The sequence below is a fragment of the Girardinichthys multiradiatus genome, chromosome 12 (genome assembly GCF_021462225.1).
Source record: "Girardinichthys multiradiatus isolate DD_20200921_A chromosome 12, DD_fGirMul_XY1, whole genome shotgun sequence".
Taxonomy (NCBI): domain Eukaryota; kingdom Metazoa; phylum Chordata; class Actinopteri; order Cyprinodontiformes; family Goodeidae; genus Girardinichthys; species Girardinichthys multiradiatus.
Window position 1 is genome coordinate 21,488,746 of NC_061805.1, and position 23,287 is coordinate 21,512,032.

The 23,287-nt window shown below is 38.2% G+C and overlaps 2 protein-coding genes across 3 annotated transcripts; both read left to right on the plus strand.

The window, feature by feature from the left end:
* The first annotated feature begins 902 nt into the window (after positions 1-902).
* On the plus strand, positions 903-14,952 carry letm2 (leucine zipper-EF-hand containing transmembrane protein 2). 2 transcript variants are annotated; one of them, XM_047382307.1, is made up of 11 exons: positions 903-1,165; positions 2,037-2,105; positions 4,352-4,886; positions 6,580-6,723; positions 7,924-8,067; positions 8,793-8,996; positions 9,409-9,528; positions 9,704-9,823; positions 10,297-10,395; positions 11,288-11,356; positions 13,013-14,952. In XM_047382307.1, the coding sequence occupies exons 2-11, from the start codon at positions 2,059-2,061 to the stop codon at positions 13,067-13,069; spliced, it is 1,539 nt and encodes a 512-aa protein (XP_047238263.1). In that variant the 5' UTR covers positions 903-1,165; positions 2,037-2,058; the 3' UTR covers positions 13,070-14,952. The 2 variants fall into 2 exon arrangements, with proteins under 2 accessions (XP_047238263.1, XP_047238264.1); XM_047382308.1 differs by lacking the exon at positions 903-1,165 and adding an exon at positions 1,172-1,313.
* A 3,000-nt stretch (positions 14,953-17,952) lies between these two features.
* On the plus strand, positions 17,953-22,146 carry LOC124878134. Its single transcript, XM_047381956.1, has 2 exons — positions 17,953-17,989; positions 19,161-22,146. Exon 2 carries the CDS (start codon positions 19,168-19,170, stop codon positions 20,401-20,403), a length of 1,236 nt encoding a protein of 411 aa, XP_047237912.1. The 5' UTR covers positions 17,953-17,989; positions 19,161-19,167; the 3' UTR covers positions 20,404-22,146.
* The last annotated feature ends 1,141 nt before the right edge of the window (positions 22,147-23,287 follow it).

Below are 23,287 nucleotides of genomic sequence, written 5' to 3' on the forward strand. Positions count from 1 at the left end.
AAATCCCACTTATTAAACCTGATAGGGCACACCTGTGAAGTGAAAACCATTTCAGGTGACTACCTCTTGAAGCTCATCAACAGAAAGCCAAGAGTGTGCAGAGCAGTAATCAAAGCAAAAGGTGGCTACTTTGAAGAACCTAGAATATAAGACATATCTTCAGTTGTTTCACACTTTTTTGTTCAGTATATAATTCCACATGTGTTAATTCATAGTTTTGATGCCTTCAGTGTGAAGCTACAATATTCATAGTCATGAAAATAAAGAAAACTCTTTGAATGAGAAGGTGTGTCCAAACCTTTGGTCTGAACTGTATGTATGGAGCAGTTCAGCCAGATGAAACAGAGCACAACTGTTAAGTGACTTAAAAACAAATGCAAGAATCTTGAAGGTTTAAAATGAACTGGAAACGAGTAAAGGGAAGCAAAGAGTGGAGAAATGTGCCCTTGCTTGCATATATCAGTAAAATGTCAAGAAATAGGATTTTGTAGCAGTTGTAAGCAAGTAACTGAAGACTAACTCCAAAGAGTAATGCATTACAGTAATTAAAATACAACTTCATAAAAGTATTAATTATTGATTCAATATTTCTGTTTGACAAAATATGGTCTTTTATCTGCTGCAGCCTGATCACTCCAACCTTGATCTTAATAGAGGCACAGTCAGGATTCTGAATTCTGGTTATCCCAAAATGTTCTTCAGTACCATCCATAATGGGCAGGTGCTCAGAATGGTTGTCATAACCTATGTTGTTATCTAAGTTTATGATTAAGCAGCAGACAGGCTTCAGTTTAAGTGGCTAGTGTCTGCATAATTTAGAATTGTAACGTTTTTAAAATAGGGAGTAGGAGTAAGCCATCTCTTTGAAATAGACGCTCTTCGTTAGCTACACAAACATTTACGCATGCTCAAAGCGAGTTTTTGTGCAGCTCCATGGAGAGGCAGCTGCTGAGACGGTGAGAAGAAGAAACTTGACGCGCACGGATACGATTTAACCTATAAACCCCACTGTAAATGGGTTTATCACGACACCAGACGTCTCTTTCGCGAATCTCGTTCAGATCTACAAGCTGTTTTGGATGGATAATATCGTTCACGTCTCGCCAAAAAGCCGTACGACGCCCTGTGAGCAGCGGCAGCCATAGCTCGGTCACTGACGCTGGAGGTTAGTGGACTCCATTTCAGCTGTGAGATAGCTGTAGCAACGGTCGGCTAAGGCTAAGCTAAGGAGCTAACACCAACCTGGAGTGCATTTTTAGGCACAACACTCAATGCAGCCTGATTTTGCCATAAAGAGCACAGCTAATGCAAAGGTTAGCATATTTAAATGACTTTGGGTCATTTTCTCCATGAATACAATGAAACCCATGAGTCAGTTTATAACTTTTGACGGTTATTTAATTAATTTGTGCAAGCAAGTGCCTTTAATGCGCTTCGCGTGAACAGGGGAGTTTTTTATGAGACAACACCGGCTAGTTTAGCGGAAGGCTCCTAGCATGATTCTGTAATGCCGGTAATATATTTTACCATTTGTCTGTATTTTTGTTGACATGTTTGACTTTTTAGGCGATGCTAGTAAAAAGAGATTATAGCTTAGAGATCTGTTGGGGTTTGTATGTTGGAACGTAAGTGGAAAATTACCAAAATGATGCGTATTTTCGGCGGCGCGTAGAATCAAAACTTTCACTATTTACCAAATGGACAGAAAGCTCTCAAAAGGCACACGTTCATCATTTATATTTACTTTGTTTACATTGATTAAATGTAATAAGACGTATGTGTCAGATGGGTGTTTAATGCCAGGATAAAGCTGTGTTATGTAGAAACAGGTAAACCTGTAATCATACTGTTTTTAGCATGTTTATCATACTTTTTCCACTGCAGTTAGTTGAGTTGCCAGACAGATCGTCTGATTGTTCAAAGTGAATGATTGTTCGGATGTCGCTACCGGTTACATGTTAAGTTGTATTCTCAGCAGTTTTATGAACTTTAATCTGACCCCTGCATGCTCTCTGTGTCCATGTGACCCTTAACAGAACACTGTGATCTGACTCTGCAATGGCAGTCTTTAGTCACCAGGTGCTCCTGGCAGTCACCAGATCAAGGTAAACAGACTACTAACACTTCCCTGTGCTCTGTAGACCCATGCGGCTTAGGGTACACCTCGTCACTGGGGTAAACAATGACAAACAGTTGGGTGTAGTCAGGAGGGTGAAGTTTGACTCCAGCGAAAAAATGCTTTGCTCTCATACAGAAGAGGTACTCATGGTGTAAGATTAAATAAAATGATGTTCGTCTTTCTGCCTTCAACTACACAGATACACAGTAAGAAAGCTGTACAATAAAAGGTGGACCTGGTACTTCTTTTATAGGAGTGTTTATTTGACAGGATTTAAAATGAGGCAGTTTGCTTTTGTTTTTCTTGGTTCCAGGTCAGTTTGTACAGATATAAAAACAATTTCTTATCAATGTACTTAACAATTATATATGAATTAGGGACATAAATAGTCTCTCATATAATTTAACTCAATTGCCTATCATTTTCTAAATATTTTTTTTTATCACACCATATTTGCATTGATGATAATTCAGTTAAACCTTCTGAAATGCTACAGATTAGGACTCCTGATCAAATTAAAATAGCTCCATCCTCCTTCTGATAGATGTTGTTTATTAGCAGGGAGAAATGACCGGCGCCTGTATACATTTTGGAGCCGTTTTGGTTTACAGAAATGTAAACCCATGAAGCTTTGTCTTTGACAAGATCCACATTACGCTGTGTTGCAGAAATGGAACTGCTTCATCATTGAGCTGCTGTTTCTCTTTTACAACTAACATTTCGACATGTGGTTTCAGAACTAAAGATTTATAGGGAGGTCAGGGTGGAGAACCTAATTAGTAAACAGTTGGCGAGTGAGAGTTTAGTGTGTTTTTATTTATGTCAGTCTATGTGTAGCAACTTACCACCAAAAGCAAACTCCTCGTACATGTGAAACATTACTTGGCAATAAAGTTTTTTTCAGATTCTGAAAGTCAGAATCAAAATGCATTCAGTCTCAAGACTTCAGTCTTAAATTAGCAAATCTTGAGCTTAAAGAAGGTGATCAGGACACAACATCCTTGTTTATTGTTTGATGTGATCATAAAAATTATGATCTCGGGAAGCTTTAATGTGTATCTGTGACTGTATGGGTTTGAATTATAATTAACAGAAGATGCATCATTTTAGCAGCCTTGAAACAATAAATTACTTCCTAGAAAGCCTGAGTGTTTCCTAGAAACAGATAAATGGTAGTGACTTACGAGATCAACATGTGGTGAGATGATTCGCCAAAACATAAATGAAAAAAAAAACATTTATTAATAGATTCTGCAACTGGCACCACCTTAGATGTTTTCTTTAAGAACAATGTAATTTAATTGTGCCAGGTAACTTAGTTTTCCTAGAAAAATTTAGGTCCTGATGCACTTTGCTGCATAGGTTTATCTATTCCTGACAGTGGCATTCGGTTTTGCTTTAGTCACTAATGTGGGGGGGACATTTTTCCTTCTTGGCAAATGAATCGTTAATGCTGCAGAGAAAGTCGAGTAACATGCAAAGGGAAACTTGACATGCAGACAGCCAGGTAGTTATTAGCCCAGCCAAAGTTTTCAGCGTACACTGATTTTAAGATGAACAAAATAGACACATTTTCAAATAAACAGATGATTTTTGTTGATCTATGTTGTTGGATTGGATTTTCTGTTATAAAGTAGAATACTACTAGTGTCAGTCTGTCACTTACAGGAATTTATCATAAAAGTAACAAATATTTACTTTAAATGGCAACTAATTTAAAGAGATTGTATTGTCTTGTTTTTTTTTTTTTAGATGATCAACTAAAGAACAAGCAAAATATGATGTACTCTTATTATTATTGCCTAATTATCTTGATCATAACATAAGTTGTTGGTATATTTGCTTAGTCCAAATTTTCCTGCATTCAGTAATAATTTGTATTATAATTATGTGTTGAAAATGTTTTTTTTTGATTGGGTCTTGATATGTTTTAAAACAAATCTTTTAAAAATGTCATTGAACTTAAGGTAATGTTCAAATATTTTATTTGTTTCTCAATATAAAAAAAGATAATCCCATTTAAGAGATGGAGGGACAATTTTATTTAAATGTAAGAAATTACATAAGCAGAAACAATCAATTATTTGTTCTCTTTAAATTCAGTGGGAAAAACTCTGTTTAAGTATATAAGATCATTAAACATCCACTGAATTCTTGGTGTTACTCTTTATTGTCTCTATAATGTAATTTATCATTGCTGCATCACTTCTAACATTTTTCCTCTGCCCACAGAGGATCATATTTGATGTCCAAGAGGCACAGCTGCTCATCTCTATCTTCCAAAGCTTATGTCCACATAGACTTTCCCCGCCACATCTCTTCTTCGTTTCCTCCGCGACACTCCCGCTACAGCTACCCTCACTGCGCCCGAGTCCACTCCTTCAGCCGTGGCGACAGCTCCGTCCTGATCGCTCGCGCTCTGCACAGCTCAGGTGTTTGGCTGCAGGATATAAAGCAGGACAACACTAAAACGTCTCCAGCAGCTGCCCAGGACGTTCCAACAGGAGATAAGAAAGACTCTGCACCTGTCTCTCAACCTCCATCAGGTCCCACTCCAACGTCCGCCGTTGCTTCTGCAGCACCAGCAGCCATCCCTCCAGTTCAGGAGAGGGCAATTGTGAAAAAATCTCTGTATCAGAAGATTGTGGATGAGTTGAAGCATTACTACAACGGCTTCAGGTTACTGGGCATTGACACTAAGATTGCTGGCAGGATGGTGTGGAGGCTGCTGCATGGACAAGTGCTAACGCGCAGGGAGAGGAGGAGGGTAAGAGAGGCTACAAGTATTTGTCTGTCATAAATATAATCACAGGATATCAGATGATCGCCTCCCTAAATGTTATAAATAGGCCTTCTCTCTTTGGAAACCCCTCACCAGTTTGATGAGGTCAAGTCAGTTTTATCCATAGAAACCTATTGAATAAAATCCTAAGTGTCTCTATGAAGAGGTGTTAATATTTACAGGTTTTGACCTTTTTCCGAAGAAAAAGGAAAAATGTAGAAACGTTTGGATCTATTTTTTCTGTAATGTATTTTAAAACTCAGCAACCATCCATTTGTCAATCTGACATGAAATTACAAAGCTAAAATATGGTGAAAGCAATTTAACCACTTCTTGTAATTCTTTACGGGTCCTAGTTGATATCAGTTTGAAAAAATAGATTCCGTCTTTAGTTGTAAAAATAATCACAACATATGGCGTTTAATCAGTTTTAGAAGCCAGTAAACACTCCTATTTCGTTGTTGGTGTTTGTGATTTTATGACACAGTGTTGGTTAGAGAGCCATGAGCTGTTCAATACAGTCTGTAAAAATCCCAACCTATTTCATGTGCACAGCTTGCAGAACTGTATTGTAAATAGTGATACACGGATATGAAAATTTGGGCCGATGACTATATCCGTTATTAATGTTGCTGTTTTTACCGATATCCCTACCCTGCCGACACCAGGAAAAAAGCAACCACACCGCTGACTTTGCTTTTGTGCTTCAGTTAAACGCCCCACAATCCTGCAATGCATCAGTGTCACTGTCACATGCCTAAACAAATACCACATGGCCGATCCCCCTCCCTCCCCCTTGCAAAACACAAACGGCAACAAGATGGAAATAAACATTGGTTATTATTATTGGCCCAGTTTTATTCACTGGACCAATATGTTAAAAATTGACTGACAATGGCTGATATGATATATCGGACATCGCTAATTATAGGCTGGCATTGTTTGGTGATCCAACAAATCTGTTCTTCCGTTAACAATCTAAAGTTTTTCACCTGTTAAGATTAATTTTACAACACAAAACAATATTTTTGCTGATGCAGATCTTGTCTGTGTCATACAACCTGGCCTGTGCATCGTCCTCAAACAGCCTTGGTATAAAACTCTACGCTTCTAAAATAACGTTCAAAGCATTCGGAACAGGTTTGTCAGTATCAACGATCAATAATTTTATCAACAATTTATATTAAATGGAGTGTAAACATGCTATTGTTAGCCTAGCAGTTCAGCAAACTCCTCCACAGGAATCATTGTCAGCAGGAGCAAGACAGGTTTTTATTGAAACAAACGACGAGGGCATGTGTGTTTTAGGTGACGTGTTGCTAGAACATTATAGGAGCTTTGTTAACAAAATAAACCCCATGTTTGGTGATCTATATGATGTGGTGTTTATCAATAATCTGGTAGCTAATATGATTGAGCAAGTTGCTGAAATCAAAATGGTGCTGAAATGTAAAAAGAAAATGTAATTCTTTGATGTTTAGATGCACAGATCTATATAAAAAAATCAACTGACTGTAGAGATGAAACCACTTGATTGTTTAAAAGTAGCACCCCTTCCTGTTTACGTTTCTGTCTGCACCTGCATAGACCCGAGCCATGCACACACCATGGGAAATCTATATTTGAGCTATTTCAGAAGAGGGAAAGCATGTGTAATGATCGTAATTTGTGTTTTCAGCTGATGAGGACCTGCGCTGACCTCTTCCGCCTGCTGCCCTTCATGGTGTTCATCATTGTTCCTTTCATGGAGTTCCTTCTTCCTGTCTTCCTCAAGCTTTTTCCAGAAATGCTGCCCTCTACCTTTGAGACGGAGTCTAAAAAGGCACGTGTTTCTATACCAACACATAAAACTCACACACCTTGCCTTTGGCCTTAGTGACCTTTCCGCAGTTTATTGTGATTATGTAACTTATCAGACTTCTCAGCTAAACTAAAAGCATTTAAGATGTGAGTTGATGTCTACCCCTGGCTGTCCAGTTAACGGTGGAACGGTATGGTTGTTCTGAACCTGATTAATTTGCATACATAGACTTTTTTTTTTCTAGATGGGACAGAAGTCAAGAAGTGAACATAAAACTATAATGGATGATAGAATGATTTGTACAGCACCTTGCAAAAGTAGTTTTCTGTTTTGAAGGAAAAGGATGCAGGGTTGTAATTTCCTTTACAAATAATATCTTTGAAATGTGGCCAAGATTTGTCCTCAGCCCCCACAAGTCAGTACTTTGTACAACCACCTTTTGCTCCATGTACAGCTGCAAGCCTATCAGTTTAGCACATCTACAGAAAGAAACAGAACATTTAGCCCGCTGTTCTTTCCAGTTCAGCCAGATTGAATGGAGAGCATCTGTGGGCAGCAGTTTTAAAGTCTTCTCACAGACTCTCCATTAAATTTTACACACAGGGTCTCTGTTTAGCAATAAGGAGACTTGTAAATGCAGCCGTTTGCTCCAGGATTTATTTAGGATATCAGAGTAAAGGGGACAAATGTACGCCCCTCTTACTAAAATACTGTTAAAAAGAACAAGTATCCATTTTCTTCCACTTCCCAAATATGTAGAACTTTGTGTTCATCTATAACACAAAATCCCAAAGGAAAGGCCTTCAATTTTATTGTTTTAATTTAGTGAAATTAGAAGAGTTTAAAAGTCTAAATATCTTTGAAGCACACTGTTGGTATTCTGACAAAATGTCAGTTTTGTGTAATCAACCTTTATTGGAGTTAAAGCATTTTCTTTTACTGAATAAAAGACATATTTTAAGCTGCAATAATTAGTTTTTCACAATAATTAGCTTCTTTTTTTTAAATCAATATGTCTTTTTGTGATGATATATATGTTTTAAAGAAAAAGCAACAATCTGTGGTTTAAATAATTCTTTTTGGAGAAAACAAACTAGCTAAACTGTTCAGTGAAGGTCAAACTGATAACATGCATTAAAATAGCTGTTTGGAGTTGGGGTTTCAGTGATGACTCTAGTAAACTGTTATTCATGATGAAGCTGAACATTCTTACTTATGCAGGAGGAGAAGCAGAAGAAGGGTCTGGCTGCGAAGCTGGAACTGGCCAAGTTTCTCCAAGAGACCATCGCTGAGATGGCCCGAAGGAATAAAGCAAAAGCTCAGATTGAAGAGGAGACCCAGCGATTCTCTAAATATGTTCAGAAGGTAAAATATAACAAAACTAATGTTAATTGCAGTTTCTGCCTACAGTTTTAATACTATGTTTGAAACTTTACTATAGCTGAGTAAACTCTTACAGCGTGATGAGAGTTGAAGGTAAAATTAGATCTATAGTTGATTTCAGTATCTTTCCAAGTTTGTACCAGACGATGCATTCCTCCTAAATATTTCACCACTGAATGAAAAGTAGAAGCACATCCTACACGCACTTAACAAGCACTCCACACCAACGCAATGCAAGAAGGGCTGATGATGATGACTCCCAGCAGGTTGAAGACCTTCCTGTTTGTTTTTAATCACTAGCGGCAGAGTGTCTGGATCTGAGCTATGCTGCAGCAATATTGTGGAAATATAGCAAAACCATGGATCCTATATTAGAGATTTTATGTCAAGCTGTTTGTGTATTTATTCAACATCTTTTGTTTTAGGCCATTCTACATGAGACCACTTCACACTTAATAAATGCCAACTAGTGTTTAAACAGTGTCACTCTGGGTGAGGTACAGTTTAATATGCTGTAGCCTGTTTATTGATATTTTTGTATGTTGAAATATTGTTTATATTTCATAAGGTATGTACCCCTATCCTGTCTTGCTGTTTATAAGCTGCTATTGTAATATATATATGTAACTATAGTTTGAACATAAAAAAAAAATCAGAATTGGAATTGTTTCACAAGTGTTTCGCATCCCTTTCTTCTTCTTTTCCAGGTTCGAGGAACAGGCGAGCAGCCCTCCACGAAAGAGATTGTCCGCTTTTCAAAGCTGTTTGAAGACGAACTGACCCTTGAGCACCTAGAGCGCCCCCAGCTGGTCGCTCTGTGCAAACTGTTGGAGCTTCAGCCCATAGGCACGAACAACCTGCTGCGTTTCCAGCTGATGATGAAACTACGAGCTATCAAGTCGGACGATGAGGTGAGACGGTGCTTGTAGTTAAATGGCGGAGGGTCTGTGTGGTTTACTTGGTTGTTGGTTTCCTTCAGCATAGGAAAGGCAGCGTTTTCAACAAGCGTGTCGTCTTAGTGGTTTGCATATTTTAGCCCCAGTTCCACACCATGTGGGGCTGCATGTTTTTAATAGGAGGAAATAAAGCAGCTTTGACAACTAATTATTGGCACTCAAACGTGGTTTTAAACATTTTAAAGCCTTTCTGAACTGTTTTTAAGAATGGAGATAAAGTAAAACGGGGCCTAAATCATAAATGTTCTTCTTATGTTACGAAATACGAAAAGATTTCATCTTGCATTTGTTTCCTCCTGATTTACAAAGCCACATAATGTTTTTCCTCATGTCCTCAGTTTCTTACTTCCCCTTAACTTCTTCACAGATGATTGCAGCAGAGGGCGTGGCCGCCATGAGTGTGTCAGAGTTACAGGGAGCGTGTCGTAGTCGTGGGATGAGGTCTCTGGGTCTCACCACAGATCAGCTACGTCAGCAGCTGCAGCAGGTACGCAGCCCTGTTTGTCTGTTGCTGGACAGAAATATCCAGCTTATTTCATGAGGCCTCGGATTCACAGAGGCTCTAACTGCTCATAGACTGCTTTGTGTAAACCCATCCTCGCAATGACAAATATCGCAGGGACCGGATTAGTACTTTTTATTGAAAACTTTTCTCTGTTCAGTGGCTGGATCTGCACCTGAAGGAGAACGTCCCTCCGTCACTGCTGCTGCTCTCCAGAGCCATGTATCTGACCGACCTCCAACCAAAACCCCCCGTCATCCCACCCGTTCCCAAACTAGAGGTTCGACCATTTCAGTCTCTCACAGGCTGCACCACTGCAAACACACCGGTTCCAGTTTAGAGTGTGTTGAAGTCTCATTAACAGGCCTGCTGTATTTTACTGTAGCTGCTACAAATATCTCTGGTGTTTGGTGCATTTATGATGACGTTTTAGAACATTTCTGATGTGTGTTTCTGTTTTTTTAAATAGAATATAAGAAAAACTACAAGACTTCACTGGTTGTTGCATAATTTTCTTAAAATTTCTGTCAAGCTTGTTTCTGGCATTACCATATCATCCTTTTAGAAAACAAATGTGACTTTAATCAGTTTAAGATGTGGATCCTTGTTAAATTTTGCATCATCCATCTATTGAAAGCATAGAAAAACAAGTTATTTTCAGAACTGTAGAAAACAATCTACAGTTTTTCTGCACTCCGTTGTGGTAGATCCTGGCCTTATCGGATGTTTTGTTTTTGTCTGTATTCATTGCAGAAGGCCGCTGCTCCTCCTGCAGAAAACACAGCAGCAAACCCAGCCTCTACCTGCCCAGACCGATTGGCAGACCCTGCTGTCATCATCAAGGACAGGCCGGTCAGTTGGCTATTAAAAATAATAATAATATGTTTCTAACTGGATTACAGCTGCAGTTTAGGCCATAAGGAGGATTTTTTTTTAACCTAACTCGTGTCATTAATCAATATTGAAGACATTTGAATAGGATGGCAAAAACATATGTGATTTAACCTCGCTATATTTAGCCGAATTTATTATTCAGATTCCTCAAAAATAGTCCTCCAACATTTTGAGAAATATGGACGGTTTACATTAATGCAGGAAATGTTAGATCTAGTTTGTACAAGCCATTAGTAGACAATCTTATTTTGATCTGAAAACCAGACAAAAGGTAACACTGACTCTACCTAATGAAAACTCTAAGCTTTTAAATCTTATTTGATCCTGAAACATTTTAAACACCTTAATCACTATTTAGCTATTTTTATGATTTCCGTCTTTGTGTAGCTCTGTGTTTACGTTTGCTGATGTGAAAAGTATCGATTTTTATCTTTGCTCTCCGCCTGAAAACAAACTGTTTTCTAAAATGTCCCGGATATTTCTTTAAGCAAAACTAATGTTTGATATTTTTTCCTTTCTATTACCAGCAAAGGCAACAGACAATGTTTTTTTTTTTCTGATAGTAACAATTTATTTCTAAAGCCTTTTCACAGACTTGGTCACCAGGTGCTATACCAGATGAGACAAAGCTCTGAAATCACAGGACATAAAAATAGAAAACAGCGGCATAAACTTTTATTAGATATAAAATAAAAACATAAGGAGATGAGTAAAAATGGCCTGGAAATATTTTACTTTGTTCAGTTCTCGGTGTTTTGTGAGAACATGAAACTGAACATTCAGTTAGAAGAATAAATCATATACTCTTGCCTGACCCAGTCGTCTCACTTTATCTTGTTCTCTGTTTTAGATGGAGGAGCTGCGGGACAAGGCCCCTGTTGTGTTGGACAAATCTTTAACTCCTGCCGAGGTACTTCAGGTGAGCCTCCACAGGAACCAGTCTGGAGCCTAATGTTAGTGTTAGGCTCCGGAGGTCAAATTTCCTCTTTCATGTGACACGCTGATCTGTAACCGTGGGGAAAAAAACAGCTTCTCATTAGGTTAAATTTGCTGAAGGAACAGAAAAGCGTAAGAATGGAGAAATATGTGCTTTTGATATTTACAAGCAATTTGTTTAGTTTTCCTGCCGCTCTTGCATATCTTGCAAAGCAATATCATGCATGCTCAGCTGATACTCCGATGCCAAGTGTTATCAGCTATGGAGGGAGACGGCGAAAAGAAGCACAGAGAAAATGACTGTGGGATCACTTTAAATTTTACGGAAAAGAAAGCACAGTGCATGTACTGCAAAACTGAAGTAGCACTCTATAATAGCAAGGGCTGCAACTAACGATTATTTTGCTAATCCATTAATCTGTTGACCAATTTTTTAATTAATCGATTAATAATCAGATAGCAAAAGGTGCTTAATAGGAGACTTTTTACAGAATTTGAACCAGGTGAAGCTAAAGCTTTGTTACCAGAGGAGCATCTTAAATGATTCGCATTCATCTTCACTGCAAAATGTATTTTTTGTACAGTTTTTGGCTTAATTACTGCTCTGTTGTTCTTTCAGCAAATGGCATGAATGACAAAGTCTGTATGCTCCATTTATCAATTATTTCAATTATCGATTAATCACAAAAAATCCAATTAATTGTTTCAGCCCTAATGCAGACAACAATTTCAAGAGAAGATGATGTCACTATTTGAACTCTGTCAAATATAATCTGAACTGTTGGGTCTTATTTATTACACACTGCCTCCATCGCCTCAGTGATACTGTACAGTAGTGCACTCCTAGAGGCCAAGGCCTGCCACTATATGTTGGTTACTGATTAAAAAAGGGCCCCAAATATCAAAGAATACATCTGAAGTGCTTGTTAACAGTATTTTTGGGGCACAAAACTTTGGCAATGATCTCTAGTCTTGTTGGACTACAGATGGTGCACTTTTGGAAAGTTCGCTTTTGTGCAGATGCATCAACACAAAAGGAGACAAAAGTTCAAAATCACCTTCTTCTCTGATTGTTCAGACAAATGCTCCAAATGTGAAATATTTTCCTGATGGCCCCTGAAATAACTACCAGAAATCTTTTTTTTGAAGAAATGCATATTTCTTTTTTGTATTTAGATAGTTTTGTAGTTTTTAAGTTCTCTTTGAGCTGAATATTACACCTTTTTGTCACTCTGGTACAACAGCCTGATACGATCTGGGTGATTAGTTGCACTGGTTAGTTAGAGCCTTCTGTCGGCTGCCTAAAACACAGCTCGTCACTTGCCATCTGTAGTTATTAAACTTTATTAATAAATGTCACTCCAGTTGAGCAGCAACGTGTGGGGGAGGGGCAGTGTAACTTAACCCTCTGGTAACTCTGACTTTCTCTGGAATCTCGTTTGGAGGATTTAAAACTTTGTTGGTTTTCAACCCGTATCTTTTTAAAGATCTGATTGATGTACATGGATACCGGAGGCCCACCTGTGTCTGGTACCGGAGGAAAATCATGTGGCTGACTGACCTGAGACTTTGAGTCTGGAGGAGGACGAAATTGTGTTGGAGCACTTTATTTACGCTGTGCTTTGTGATGTTTTTACAGGCCAAAGCAGCAACAGAGGTGTCCCAGAAGAGCAAGATGAGTGCCAACGGTGTGTGAAGAGGGGCAGAGGTGTCTGGGATAAAGCTAGAGGACTGACTCGCTCAAACAAACGTGTGTCGGTAAAGGGAGAGGAAGTGTCAGACGATGCCTCAGTGTGGGCCCACGTTTCAGTTGTCCTCTGAAGATTCCACCCTCTGTGTTTGGACTTGTATCTGATCCAGGAGGCCTGTTTCCTGGTTACCTCCCAGGACAGTTTGGCTCTTTCTGTTTCATCTCCTGGTTATTGAGCTTTGCTTCGCCTCCATGACTGCCAGCTTAATCCCTGGTGACTCTTAATATTTTTGCTGGACTGAAAGACCACCGATGTTGATATTTATCTGGAAAGTGACACTCAGACATGTCTGTGTCGTTCCCATTAGCTGTCCGATAAATCCCCAGCCCTGGAAGTCCTGTTTCTCTCCCCCCTCTCCTCTGTGTGTAAATTTGTAAATATGTATATTTTTCTCTCTTGCACCACAGAAACAGTTTGCTATGCAAAGGCCAACACTTTCTCTCGTATCGGTTTGGTTTTATTTGCTGATGGTTTTTAAAAAGTTTCAAAAAATGCTTTGCTGAACCTTTTGGTTCAGCCCCTGACCCACATTCAGTATTCTGTTCTAATCGTCCAAAAAGATCACATTAAATTAACATTTATTAAATTATATCTAGAATGTCAGTTTATATGTAGCCCTTATTTCAGCAAATGAAGACTGGTACAGACTTGGAGGAGGATCGCTCCGTAAATCTTGGACTGTTTAGTTGCAGTCTCTCTTTACTGGTAAACCCCTGAGAAGACAGACAATTCATACAAAGACATGCAGATATATATGTTTTTGCATGTATGTTGTATGTTTTGGGTTTGAACACTAGAATGATGTCCTGTCTAAAAGTAGAAAGAGGGTATACTTGATGTTATCCATATAGATGTGCTGTTATATGGGAGGAGATGCTGAAATCCTGAAACCACAGATGAGATTATTTTTGTGTTGTGGCAATAAAAGGGGTAAATGTATTTTGTACAGATGGATTTTCCCAAATTCAGTATTTTATTTTTTTTGTTTATTTTAATATTGAAGTCTTCTGATTGTCCTGGACAAACCCTGACACCAATGCAGTCATAATAATTTAATTTCTGTTTACCTGTAAGCACCTCCTAGCAATTAGAAGAGCTACCTGAGGGGATGTTTTTCAGCTGTTCCTGGGTTTATGTGTGTGTGCCTGAGACTGCAGGTTACGTTATTTACACGTCGGATATAAAGTGCAGGGTTGCACCTTTGCTGTTTGATTGGGATGTCTGATTTTATGCACTCCCTATTTGATCCATAAAACGACCTGCTGTGCAAACATCGGTTATGATACTATTGGAAAAGTGGCTCTTTTCCATCAGGATCAACATATCGTAGCTGCTTTGCTTTGTGTGGTTGCTCTGTTGCAAGATTCAAAAACAAAATCCAGAATGTCCCCTCGGAAACCCTCGCCTCACACTCCTGACAGGTGGGATTATAAGAGGTTTGTTGCAGCTGTAACCTCTGCAAAACTGATGCGACGTGCATCTGAGAGCCACTGGATCTCTGCAGTGATTTAGTTCAGCAGCATCTGTCAACCTCAAGGGATCAGCTGCAGGGATTCTGACCGATGCTTAATGCATTAAAGCAACAGCCAAACCTGGTTTGGATTTATGTTCAAGCAAACCTGGAGTGTTTCTTCTAATGCATTCTTAATGCCTTTATAGTCACCTTGTCTGTTGGTGATTATTTCTAACGGTCATCTGTCTGGAAGCTGTATCTGCTGCAGTCACTGGTGGTTTTATATGGACCGCTGTCCAGTTAGTCTTGCATCAGCCTCCCAAGGCGATGATGAAGCAGAATTCATAAAATAAAAAAACTATACAACCCTTTAAAGCCCTTTCTTGTTTGTTTTTTTTCTGACATGAAAAAATTAATCTACCCAACTATTTTGGAGCTTCTTCTCACCACCTGATTCTTAAAGTGTCCTGAAGTACTCTTCAAAACTAACGCGTATTTATGCTGTAAATGCAGTGAGAGAAAGAACAAACCCAGGGGGGATACATTGGCTCGTGATGTTTCTGTTATCTATGCACATTTTTTAATCACTAATAATGCTTTAACACTCAACTATTACCCAGGGTTACAAGTGTCTTTACAGGTCCATCTCAATAAATTAGAATATCAAAAAAAGGAAACTGGTACAAATAAGGTACATTTTGAAATATTTTAAATATTCAGTGTTTTAGAAAATTAGAATATTACATAAGACAAAGGATTTTTTATCTCAGAAATGTCCGCCTTCTTAAAGACTACCCGTGTGCTGTACAGTAGATGCAATCATACTTAATCCAGGTTCCTTTCTGCATAAATTTCTGCCAAGCTTTTCCTTCCACTTAACTTTCTAGTAATATACACAGACATCAGTCTTGCCAGACACATTTTTTTTTACAAATGACGTTTTGTTCCTTAGCTTCCTTGTGGATGATGGTAATGCATTCTGGTCCACTGTCAGATCTGCACATTGTCCCCATGACTTTATAGTCCATGACTCAACATTTCTATATCAAAAATTGGTCTTATGTAGAATTTCACATTTTCAGAGGAACAAAATTTAGATTCGCCATAAGTCATAACATTTAACAGAAATAAAAACTTGAAATGACTGTAATGAATCCAAGCAATACAGGTGTTCCACATTTTAAAATTACGTTACTGACATAAACCTTTTTAATAAAGCCATAGTTATTTTGCGATGAACTTGTCAGTGGTTATTTTGTGGGTCCATAGATGAATAGTTTGGGAACCACTGATCCAAGGGTCAAATGATGAACTGGATTTTTAGACAGATTTATTATGGGCAGCAGGGGGCACCATCTTCTAAACCATCTATAGATTTGCATGTTAAACACTTAAATGTGGAAAAAATAACTGGACGACTTTGTGATTTAGACACGGATAAGACGAAAAAAATGTTTTTGTTTCTGAAATAAATATCTCTTCATTTTTGTAATAATTTAACGCTTTATCCTGTAGCTGGTCTGTTAAGACCAAATGAGTTACATGTTTCTGAGCTGCTCAGCTGTTCTCCAGCAGCATTACACATTATTTCTTGAATTGTCTCCCTCATGATTACGGATGAATGATCTAATGATCACAAGATTTCATGCCTCATTTGGTGTTTAATAGAGAATCAATGGGTGTCCACTCTCGATCATTAGATGGGGTCTTCTGAACATGCCTTTTATGGTGAACATCCGGATGTCTGTGGCAGTGAAATCTCAATTTCTTAATCTGAAGTGTTTCAGTATGGTTTCATATTAGCAATAAGATGTGAAATATGTTTAAAATATATATAAATAGACATCAAAAGCTGAGTTATTGAATGTTCTGGTCTGCATTCAGGTGTATTTAGAACCTGTTCACATTTTGTTGCATCACAACAAGCTTCAATGCACGTTATTTGTAATTTATGTGATAGACCAACACAGTGGTTCTTAATACAGAAGTGGAATCGGATGGTCGGATGGTTTTAAAATTAGTTTCCAAACTGCAATCTTAAAAGTGTGGTGTGCATTTGTATTCAGCACCCCTGAGTTGATACTTCGTAGAACCAACACTTATAGCTTACAGTTACAGCTGCAGGTCTTCTGAGGAATGTTTCCAACAGCTTTGCACATATAAGCTCATACTTCTTTGCAAAACCGATTAGGCTCAGTCAAATCAAACAAAGAGGATCTGTGAACATCAGTTCTCAAGTCTTGCCAAAGATTGGATTTAGAACTTGACTTTGACTGGGCCGTTCTTACACACAAATATACGTTGATCAAAACCATTTCACAGGAGCTTTGGTTCTATGTTTAGGGTTGTTGTCCTGCCAGAAAGTAAAAAATTTAGCTCCATCCATCTTCCCTGCTGAAGAAAACACTTTCATCCAAATGTTTACTGTGTCCCATGTATGGATTGTGGCAAACTGTGAACATGGCTACTTGTCATTCTTATAACAAAGGCCTTCTTGTTGCTACGCTTCCAGAAAGCCCAGATTTGTGTGGTGCCCAATTAATAGTTGTCCTACCAACACATTCTCCACCTGGGCATTAGATCTCTGCAGCTCCTCCAGAGTTATCATAGTCCTTTTGGCTCTTTCCCTGATCAATGTTCTCCCTGTCCAGCCTGTAAGTTTAGGTCAATCTCTTGGTAGGTTTGCAGCTGTGCTATAATCTTTCCATTTTCAGATGATAGATTGAACAATGCTCTGTAAGATTTACAAAGCTCAGGATATTGTTTTATAACCCAACTCTGCTTTAAACTTCTGCACAGCTTCATCCTTGACCTGTGCTGTGCACCTTGGTCTTCATGACGCTAATTATGTTCTCCTAAAAACTGTATGTCTCCTTCACAGAGCAACTGGATTTATTTTGAGATTAAATTACATGCAGGTGAACTCTGTTTACTAATTAGATTCTGTCTAAAGCACTGGATATTATTTAGGGGTATCAGGGTAGATGGGGCTTAGTCCAAAGCACACCACACATTTCTGATTTTCTCAAATATGTTGAAAATCATGCATCATTTCAATTTCAGTTCATAGTTATTAATTATCATGTAAAATTCCGATAAAACATTTGAAATTTGTGGCTTTATCGTGACAAAATTTCAAAAAGTGCCTTTAAAACGCATTCATGTTTTTGTAAACAAATTGTTTTTTATGATTTTCTTTTGAAAACATTCATTATTGTCAAAATGTTCTCTCATTCTGCTGAAATTATGATGACACTGTTTGTTTTATGCAGTGGGTTACTAAACAGGATGCATTAGTGAGGGCTTTTATCCGAGTTTTGGAGTGGAACAGAGGCAGGAGGGGCTGACATTTAAGGAGAGCAGAGGAAGGACAGCGAAACAGTGGTGTTTGCCGCCGTCCTGAAAACACAAGGTCAGTATGTCTGGCTCTGTTTTTATTAATGTCATAGACAGATACATGGCAAAGAGGGTTATATTCAGGACAAACTCTTCAACTGAATGAGATCCCAGAAAGCACTCAGTGGACGTTTCTTATACAATTTTACTTTACTACAACAACAATTTTAGTTGACTACAACAACAAACTGTATTTGTGTTATCAGAGAATCTGGCAAAAACATTTGAATAAATAACAGAGCTCACTTCAGAGGTTTATATTTATTGCAGTTTCTGTAGGTGTGTCAATGTAATGGTTTGGGCATTTAAAACAACAAACAACAGCAAGGAGTGAAGAGTTACTGTCTTATGTAGTGTAGTGTAGTGAGGACCCCTTAATGCAGGGGGTCTGAAGCTATTTTCAGCCTGACAGTTTTATGGTGGTGACAGGTGGACTGTGCGCAGCTGAAGCATGTGTAGGCTTTTAATCTTGACTTTTGTTAGATTTCTTTCTCATTGTCTTTTACCAGGCACATTCCTTGAAAAGAAATTCAACTAGTCCTTAAAATATCATAAAGATTGATGCTAAATCTTTATTTTATATAGATATTTTCTGCAAGTAAAGCCCATATGACTGATGAATAAGATCTCAGGGAAGGGAAAGCTGTGAGTTACCTCCAGGGATGTTTGTAGACCTTTCTGCTAAATTAATCTTGGATTGCAGAGGCATTATCCCACACTGAACAATTGAGATAATTTTCTTAATGAAAAGGTAAGTTAAATCCACAGTATAAAAAATTTAATAAACAGCAGAGCTTCCTATGTTTGGAAACGCTTTAAAACATTATTAGATTTTCACAATGGCAGAAAAACACCCAGAGACAAACATTTCATCCAAGTAAGATCAAGATAAAGATAATGTCAGGTAATAGTCCTTGATGTGAGAAAGACAAAACTCTTATTATCATTGCCTTCTATAGTTTGATAAAGTTCACATCTTGAACAATCAAGATGTTTTTTCACATCTAAAATACTTTTTAAAATTATGTTTTTTTGGATGGACTGAACCAACATACTGTCTATGCTTTTCAATGGAAAGGATTTGTTTGGAGAAAGAATGTTATGAGATTACAACAATAATGATTGCTTTCCCATAAAAAGGTATTCAAGGCTAACTTTATTTTCGTTTTTTTTTTTACTTTTTGCAGTGTAAATATGAAGCTGTCTGTTGCTACTGTCCTGTGCCTCTCCCTTCTCCTAGTTCACATTCATCTCTCACTGGCAGGCAAAAGCAAACTGTCACTAAATCCCTTTAAGAAAACTGTTAAAACAAAAACTAATCTGGATGCCAAGACGAATAAGGCCAAACAACCCATCCCAAATAAAGGAAGTTACCCTAAGCAGCCTGAAGGAGGTTATGCCGACCCAGGTAGATACCCTCAGCACCCAGGGAGAGGCTATCCTCAGTATCCAAACCAACCAGTACATCATCCTTATGATAGAGGTTACCCCCACTACCCAGGCTACACAAATGGAGGAGGTTACAGTGTTTATCAAAATTATCCAGGTAATTACATCAACCACAACCCAAACAACAAAATCCTGAGCCCTCACTATGGTGGCAGCTTTGGATACGGCGGCTATGGAGGTGGGGGTGGATCTCCCTTCTCTCACTCAGTTCAGCACATGGGATTTGCTCCGTCTGATAAATCCAAAGGGTTCGGGCGCAGCGCAGTCATTGCAGCGGCTGGAGGGGCTATGGCAGGAATGGCTCTGGGCTATGGGATAGGAAGGTTCCCTCGTCCCCAATTTGACTTCCACAGCCCCCAGGAGGAATACTACTACAACTACTACATGTACAGGAGATACGGTATAAAATCCACTGACAGGAATGACTACAGCAGGGACTACCAGTTCAGTCAACCACCTGAGACCTTTGACAGCTACATGACCTCCTGCATCAAGAGAACGGACCTTCTGCCAGGAGAGAACCGAAGGTCAGAAACCAAACCACTCACCACCACAACTAAAACCACAACAACTACCTTTGCAACTACCACAACTACTAGCCCTAAAAGCAACATGATAAGTAACACCAAAGCAGCAGGAAACTTCTCACTCACCTCAAATTCAACCAACAACCCTCTCAATAAATCTGAGGTCTATTCTACAACTCTGAAGGTTTCACGGATTCTCCACAACAACGAGGCAAATGATGACACAGTCAGCATTGTGGAAATTGGCTACCCAGCGCTAATCAAACAGATGATGGTTAAAAGATGTACTGAGCTTTACATCGTTTACTCTGAAAAGCACTTGAAGAAAAAATTGCAGCATTCACCTGGCAGTGGGGCACAAAGGCTACAGATAGGATGGTATTGGCTCCTTTCTGTTCTCATAAGCACAACTATGATGGTAATTGACTGCAACATGTTGATGCTGCACAATTAATACCCCCACACTTGATCTTCATTGTCTAGCCTCTGCTGCAATGTCTTTTATTTTCCAAGGCTTTCTGAACACCATCCTCCTAAGGAACTGTGACCCCACAAAGAATGCCCCGTGCTGGGTGTTATGGTTGAATTGGGTTGTCTGGGTGTTGAGGCATTAATGGTACTTTACTTGCTTTCCAGGGTTGATGCAGGCATTTGAGCAATTGATTGTGTCTCCAGGTAAATTGTCTTTGAGAAAGGCTTTCCTTGCACCCAGTGAGGATGTGAAGGAATGGAGCAGTCACAGCACTAATACAGGCACAGCAGGTCTTAAAGACACATTCTCTCATCCCGATGTTTTTTTCTTGTGGCAAGGCATTGCTTATTTTAACACAATATATGCAAAAGGGTTGGACAGCGGTCCATGCTTTTCACTCCCTAAAAACATTCATCTGTGAAACTAAAATACTGTTGAAAACCATAAGTTGCATTAAAAATTTGATAGACTAAAGCTGTCCAATATATTGACAGGGCACATCAGTGGTCATATAAAGGCTCTGGTTATATTCTGATTTAAAGGTCTGAACATGGCATACGTGCATGACTTACCACCTGGTTTCATGGTTCAAGCAGAACATGATTGTTTTTGCTCTTGACAGTGATCAGTAATTAAGTTATTGCTTAAGGAACTTTAATCATGACGGCTAATAATCACCCGTGTTGAAGCAAAGTCCTCAGCAACACCAGACTTAAAAACATGGAAAATATCATAAACGACCCTAAAAAGCTAATGGCTGTTTTTCTAACTCAATGCAGCTAACGGTGGTGCATGGCTAACGCTTTCTTGTACATATTCCTAATCAACAAGATGAGATTTGTTTTAGCTATGTAAATTTACAACATATTAACTAGAGATTTCTTTAAGCTGTTATTGTCATCCTCTACGACAGAGCCACCTCTAACAAAATAGCAAAAGATTTGTTTTAGCTGTTCTTTTTATTTGCTTCTTCCTCTACAACAGAGACGCAGCTAACAACATTATTGTTAGCAGAAAAAGATTACAACATTATTTGATTGGGTTGTGTAAATATGCTGTTTAATAATTAAGCTGGTTAAACTCTTCAGCCACCACAAGGAGGGCTGCAGCCCTGGGAGACCCTCACTTCCCACACTTATGATGTCGAATATGCCAAATTAACTCTAGGTGACCGACAGAGTGTAACAGATCCTGAAAGAAAGCTTCTAGACTTGGACTCTTGTTTTATTTATCCATGAAATCTGACGACGTGCCATCAGGGTTAGTTTGCATTCTGGTGCTGCACGCACTGTATTCTGCTGACGATTTATGTAAATAGACAGAACTGTGATTAGAGATTCAAATCATATCAACAGAAACATTGCAACAGTTGGAGACTAATTCAAGGGAAGATCACAGAGTAAATATTAATCTATGTAAATTTACAATCTCCTGTATGTTTGGGGTGTTTTCTGGATATCTTTAATCCTTTTTTGCATTCTCTAATGTATGTTTTGTCTGCAGAAAAGATACTAAAGTGGAGATGTTAAATTGTGTTTCACAAGTTTTGAATTATTTTTACATCATCGGATGAGTCTATGTGTTGAAACATTCTGTGTCTGTGTTAACATCTTTAACTATTTTCAAAATATGTTTTTCTGTAATGATGTATAATCTGCACAAAACAATCTCTAAAAACATGCATTATTATTTTTAAACTTAAATAAAACTAGTAATGTCAACAAACTTGTTCATGTTATATATTTTTTCCTGCATAGAAAACCTGAATAGACTTTTTTGAAAACCTTGTATTGTGATTATTATTTTTCTACTGCCATGGAGCTGCCAGAAACAAGCTCTGATACACAAAGTCTCATATGTTAATGAGCTGTTTGTTTCTATCTGCACCAAAAAGATTGCAAATCACTTTTGCATGAAAGAGGTGTTTTATTTACATAGGCTGTTTTTAGGTGTTAAAATGTTCTATGGATTTTTTAAAATTTTGTTTTAATTATTTGTAGATTCACTAGTTACAGAACACTTATTACGTACGTGTTTATTCTCGAATTTCAAGATACATATGGCATACTATTGAGACAGAAGCCTACTGATCAAAATAAAAGAAAAAGTATAATAAATTCAATGAAAATCAGATATCTGAAACATTAAAGTGTGAAAAACCACCAAAGGTAGAAGAAATCAGTATTTAGCTTTTCACAGCACTTTAAATGGTTGCATTATATGATTATGACCAGAGCTGATCTGAGGGAAATTTGGAACCAATTGGATTCAATGAGGCTGCACTGTGGTGCAGTTGGTAGCACTGTTGCCTTGCAGCAAGAAGGTCCTGGGTTCAACTCCTGGCTGGGGGTCTTTCTGCATGGAGTTTGCATGTTGTCCCTGTGCATGTGTGGGTTCTCACCGGGTACTCTGACTTCCACAGTCCAACAACATGACTGTTAAGTTAATTGGTCTTTCCCCCATGACCCACTATGGAATAAGCAGTATGAAAGAATGAATGGATTCAATAATAGATTCTATAAACTGGACGTGTTCTGAAGTGCCTTGACATGATATGATATCTGAAGACAGACATACTAAATGACAGTGATTTAATTTTTTATTCATCATTACATGAAAAATGGCTGCAGTGTTTTTTGTTTGTTTGTAGTTGACATATTAATTATTGTTGCAAATAATAAACAATTTAACTATGGAGGCTTAGTATGCATAAGGACAGATGTCTTAAAACAAAGACCAAGTTACAAAAATGTATAAATGAGTAAATTCAGACCTAAGAGTGAGGTGTACATTAGTCTACCAAACACTGTAAAATCAATTTGTTTGCACTTTTAGAGAAAACGTAATCTTTTCATTAAAGTTAAAT

What these genes read in the sequence shown, in the direction of transcription:
- LOC124878134 (XM_047381956.1), top strand. Translation starts at nt 19,168, where the DNA reads ATGAAGCTGTCTGTTGCTACTGTCCTGTGCCTCTCCCTTCTCCTAGTT.
- letm2 (XM_047382307.1), top strand. Translation starts at nt 2,059, where the DNA reads ATGGCAGTCTTTAGTCACCAGGTGCTCCTGGCAGTCACCAGATCAAG. An exon ending in TCTCTAAATATGTTCAGAAG is followed by an intron (nt 8,068 to 8,792) that starts GTAAAATATAAC and finishes CTTCTTTTCCAG; the next exon opens with GTTCGAGGAACAGGCGAGCA. An exon ending in CTCCTGCCGAGGTACTTCAG is followed by an intron (nt 11,357 to 13,012) that starts GTGAGCCTCCAC and finishes ATGTTTTTACAG; the next exon opens with GCCAAAGCAGCAACAGAGGT.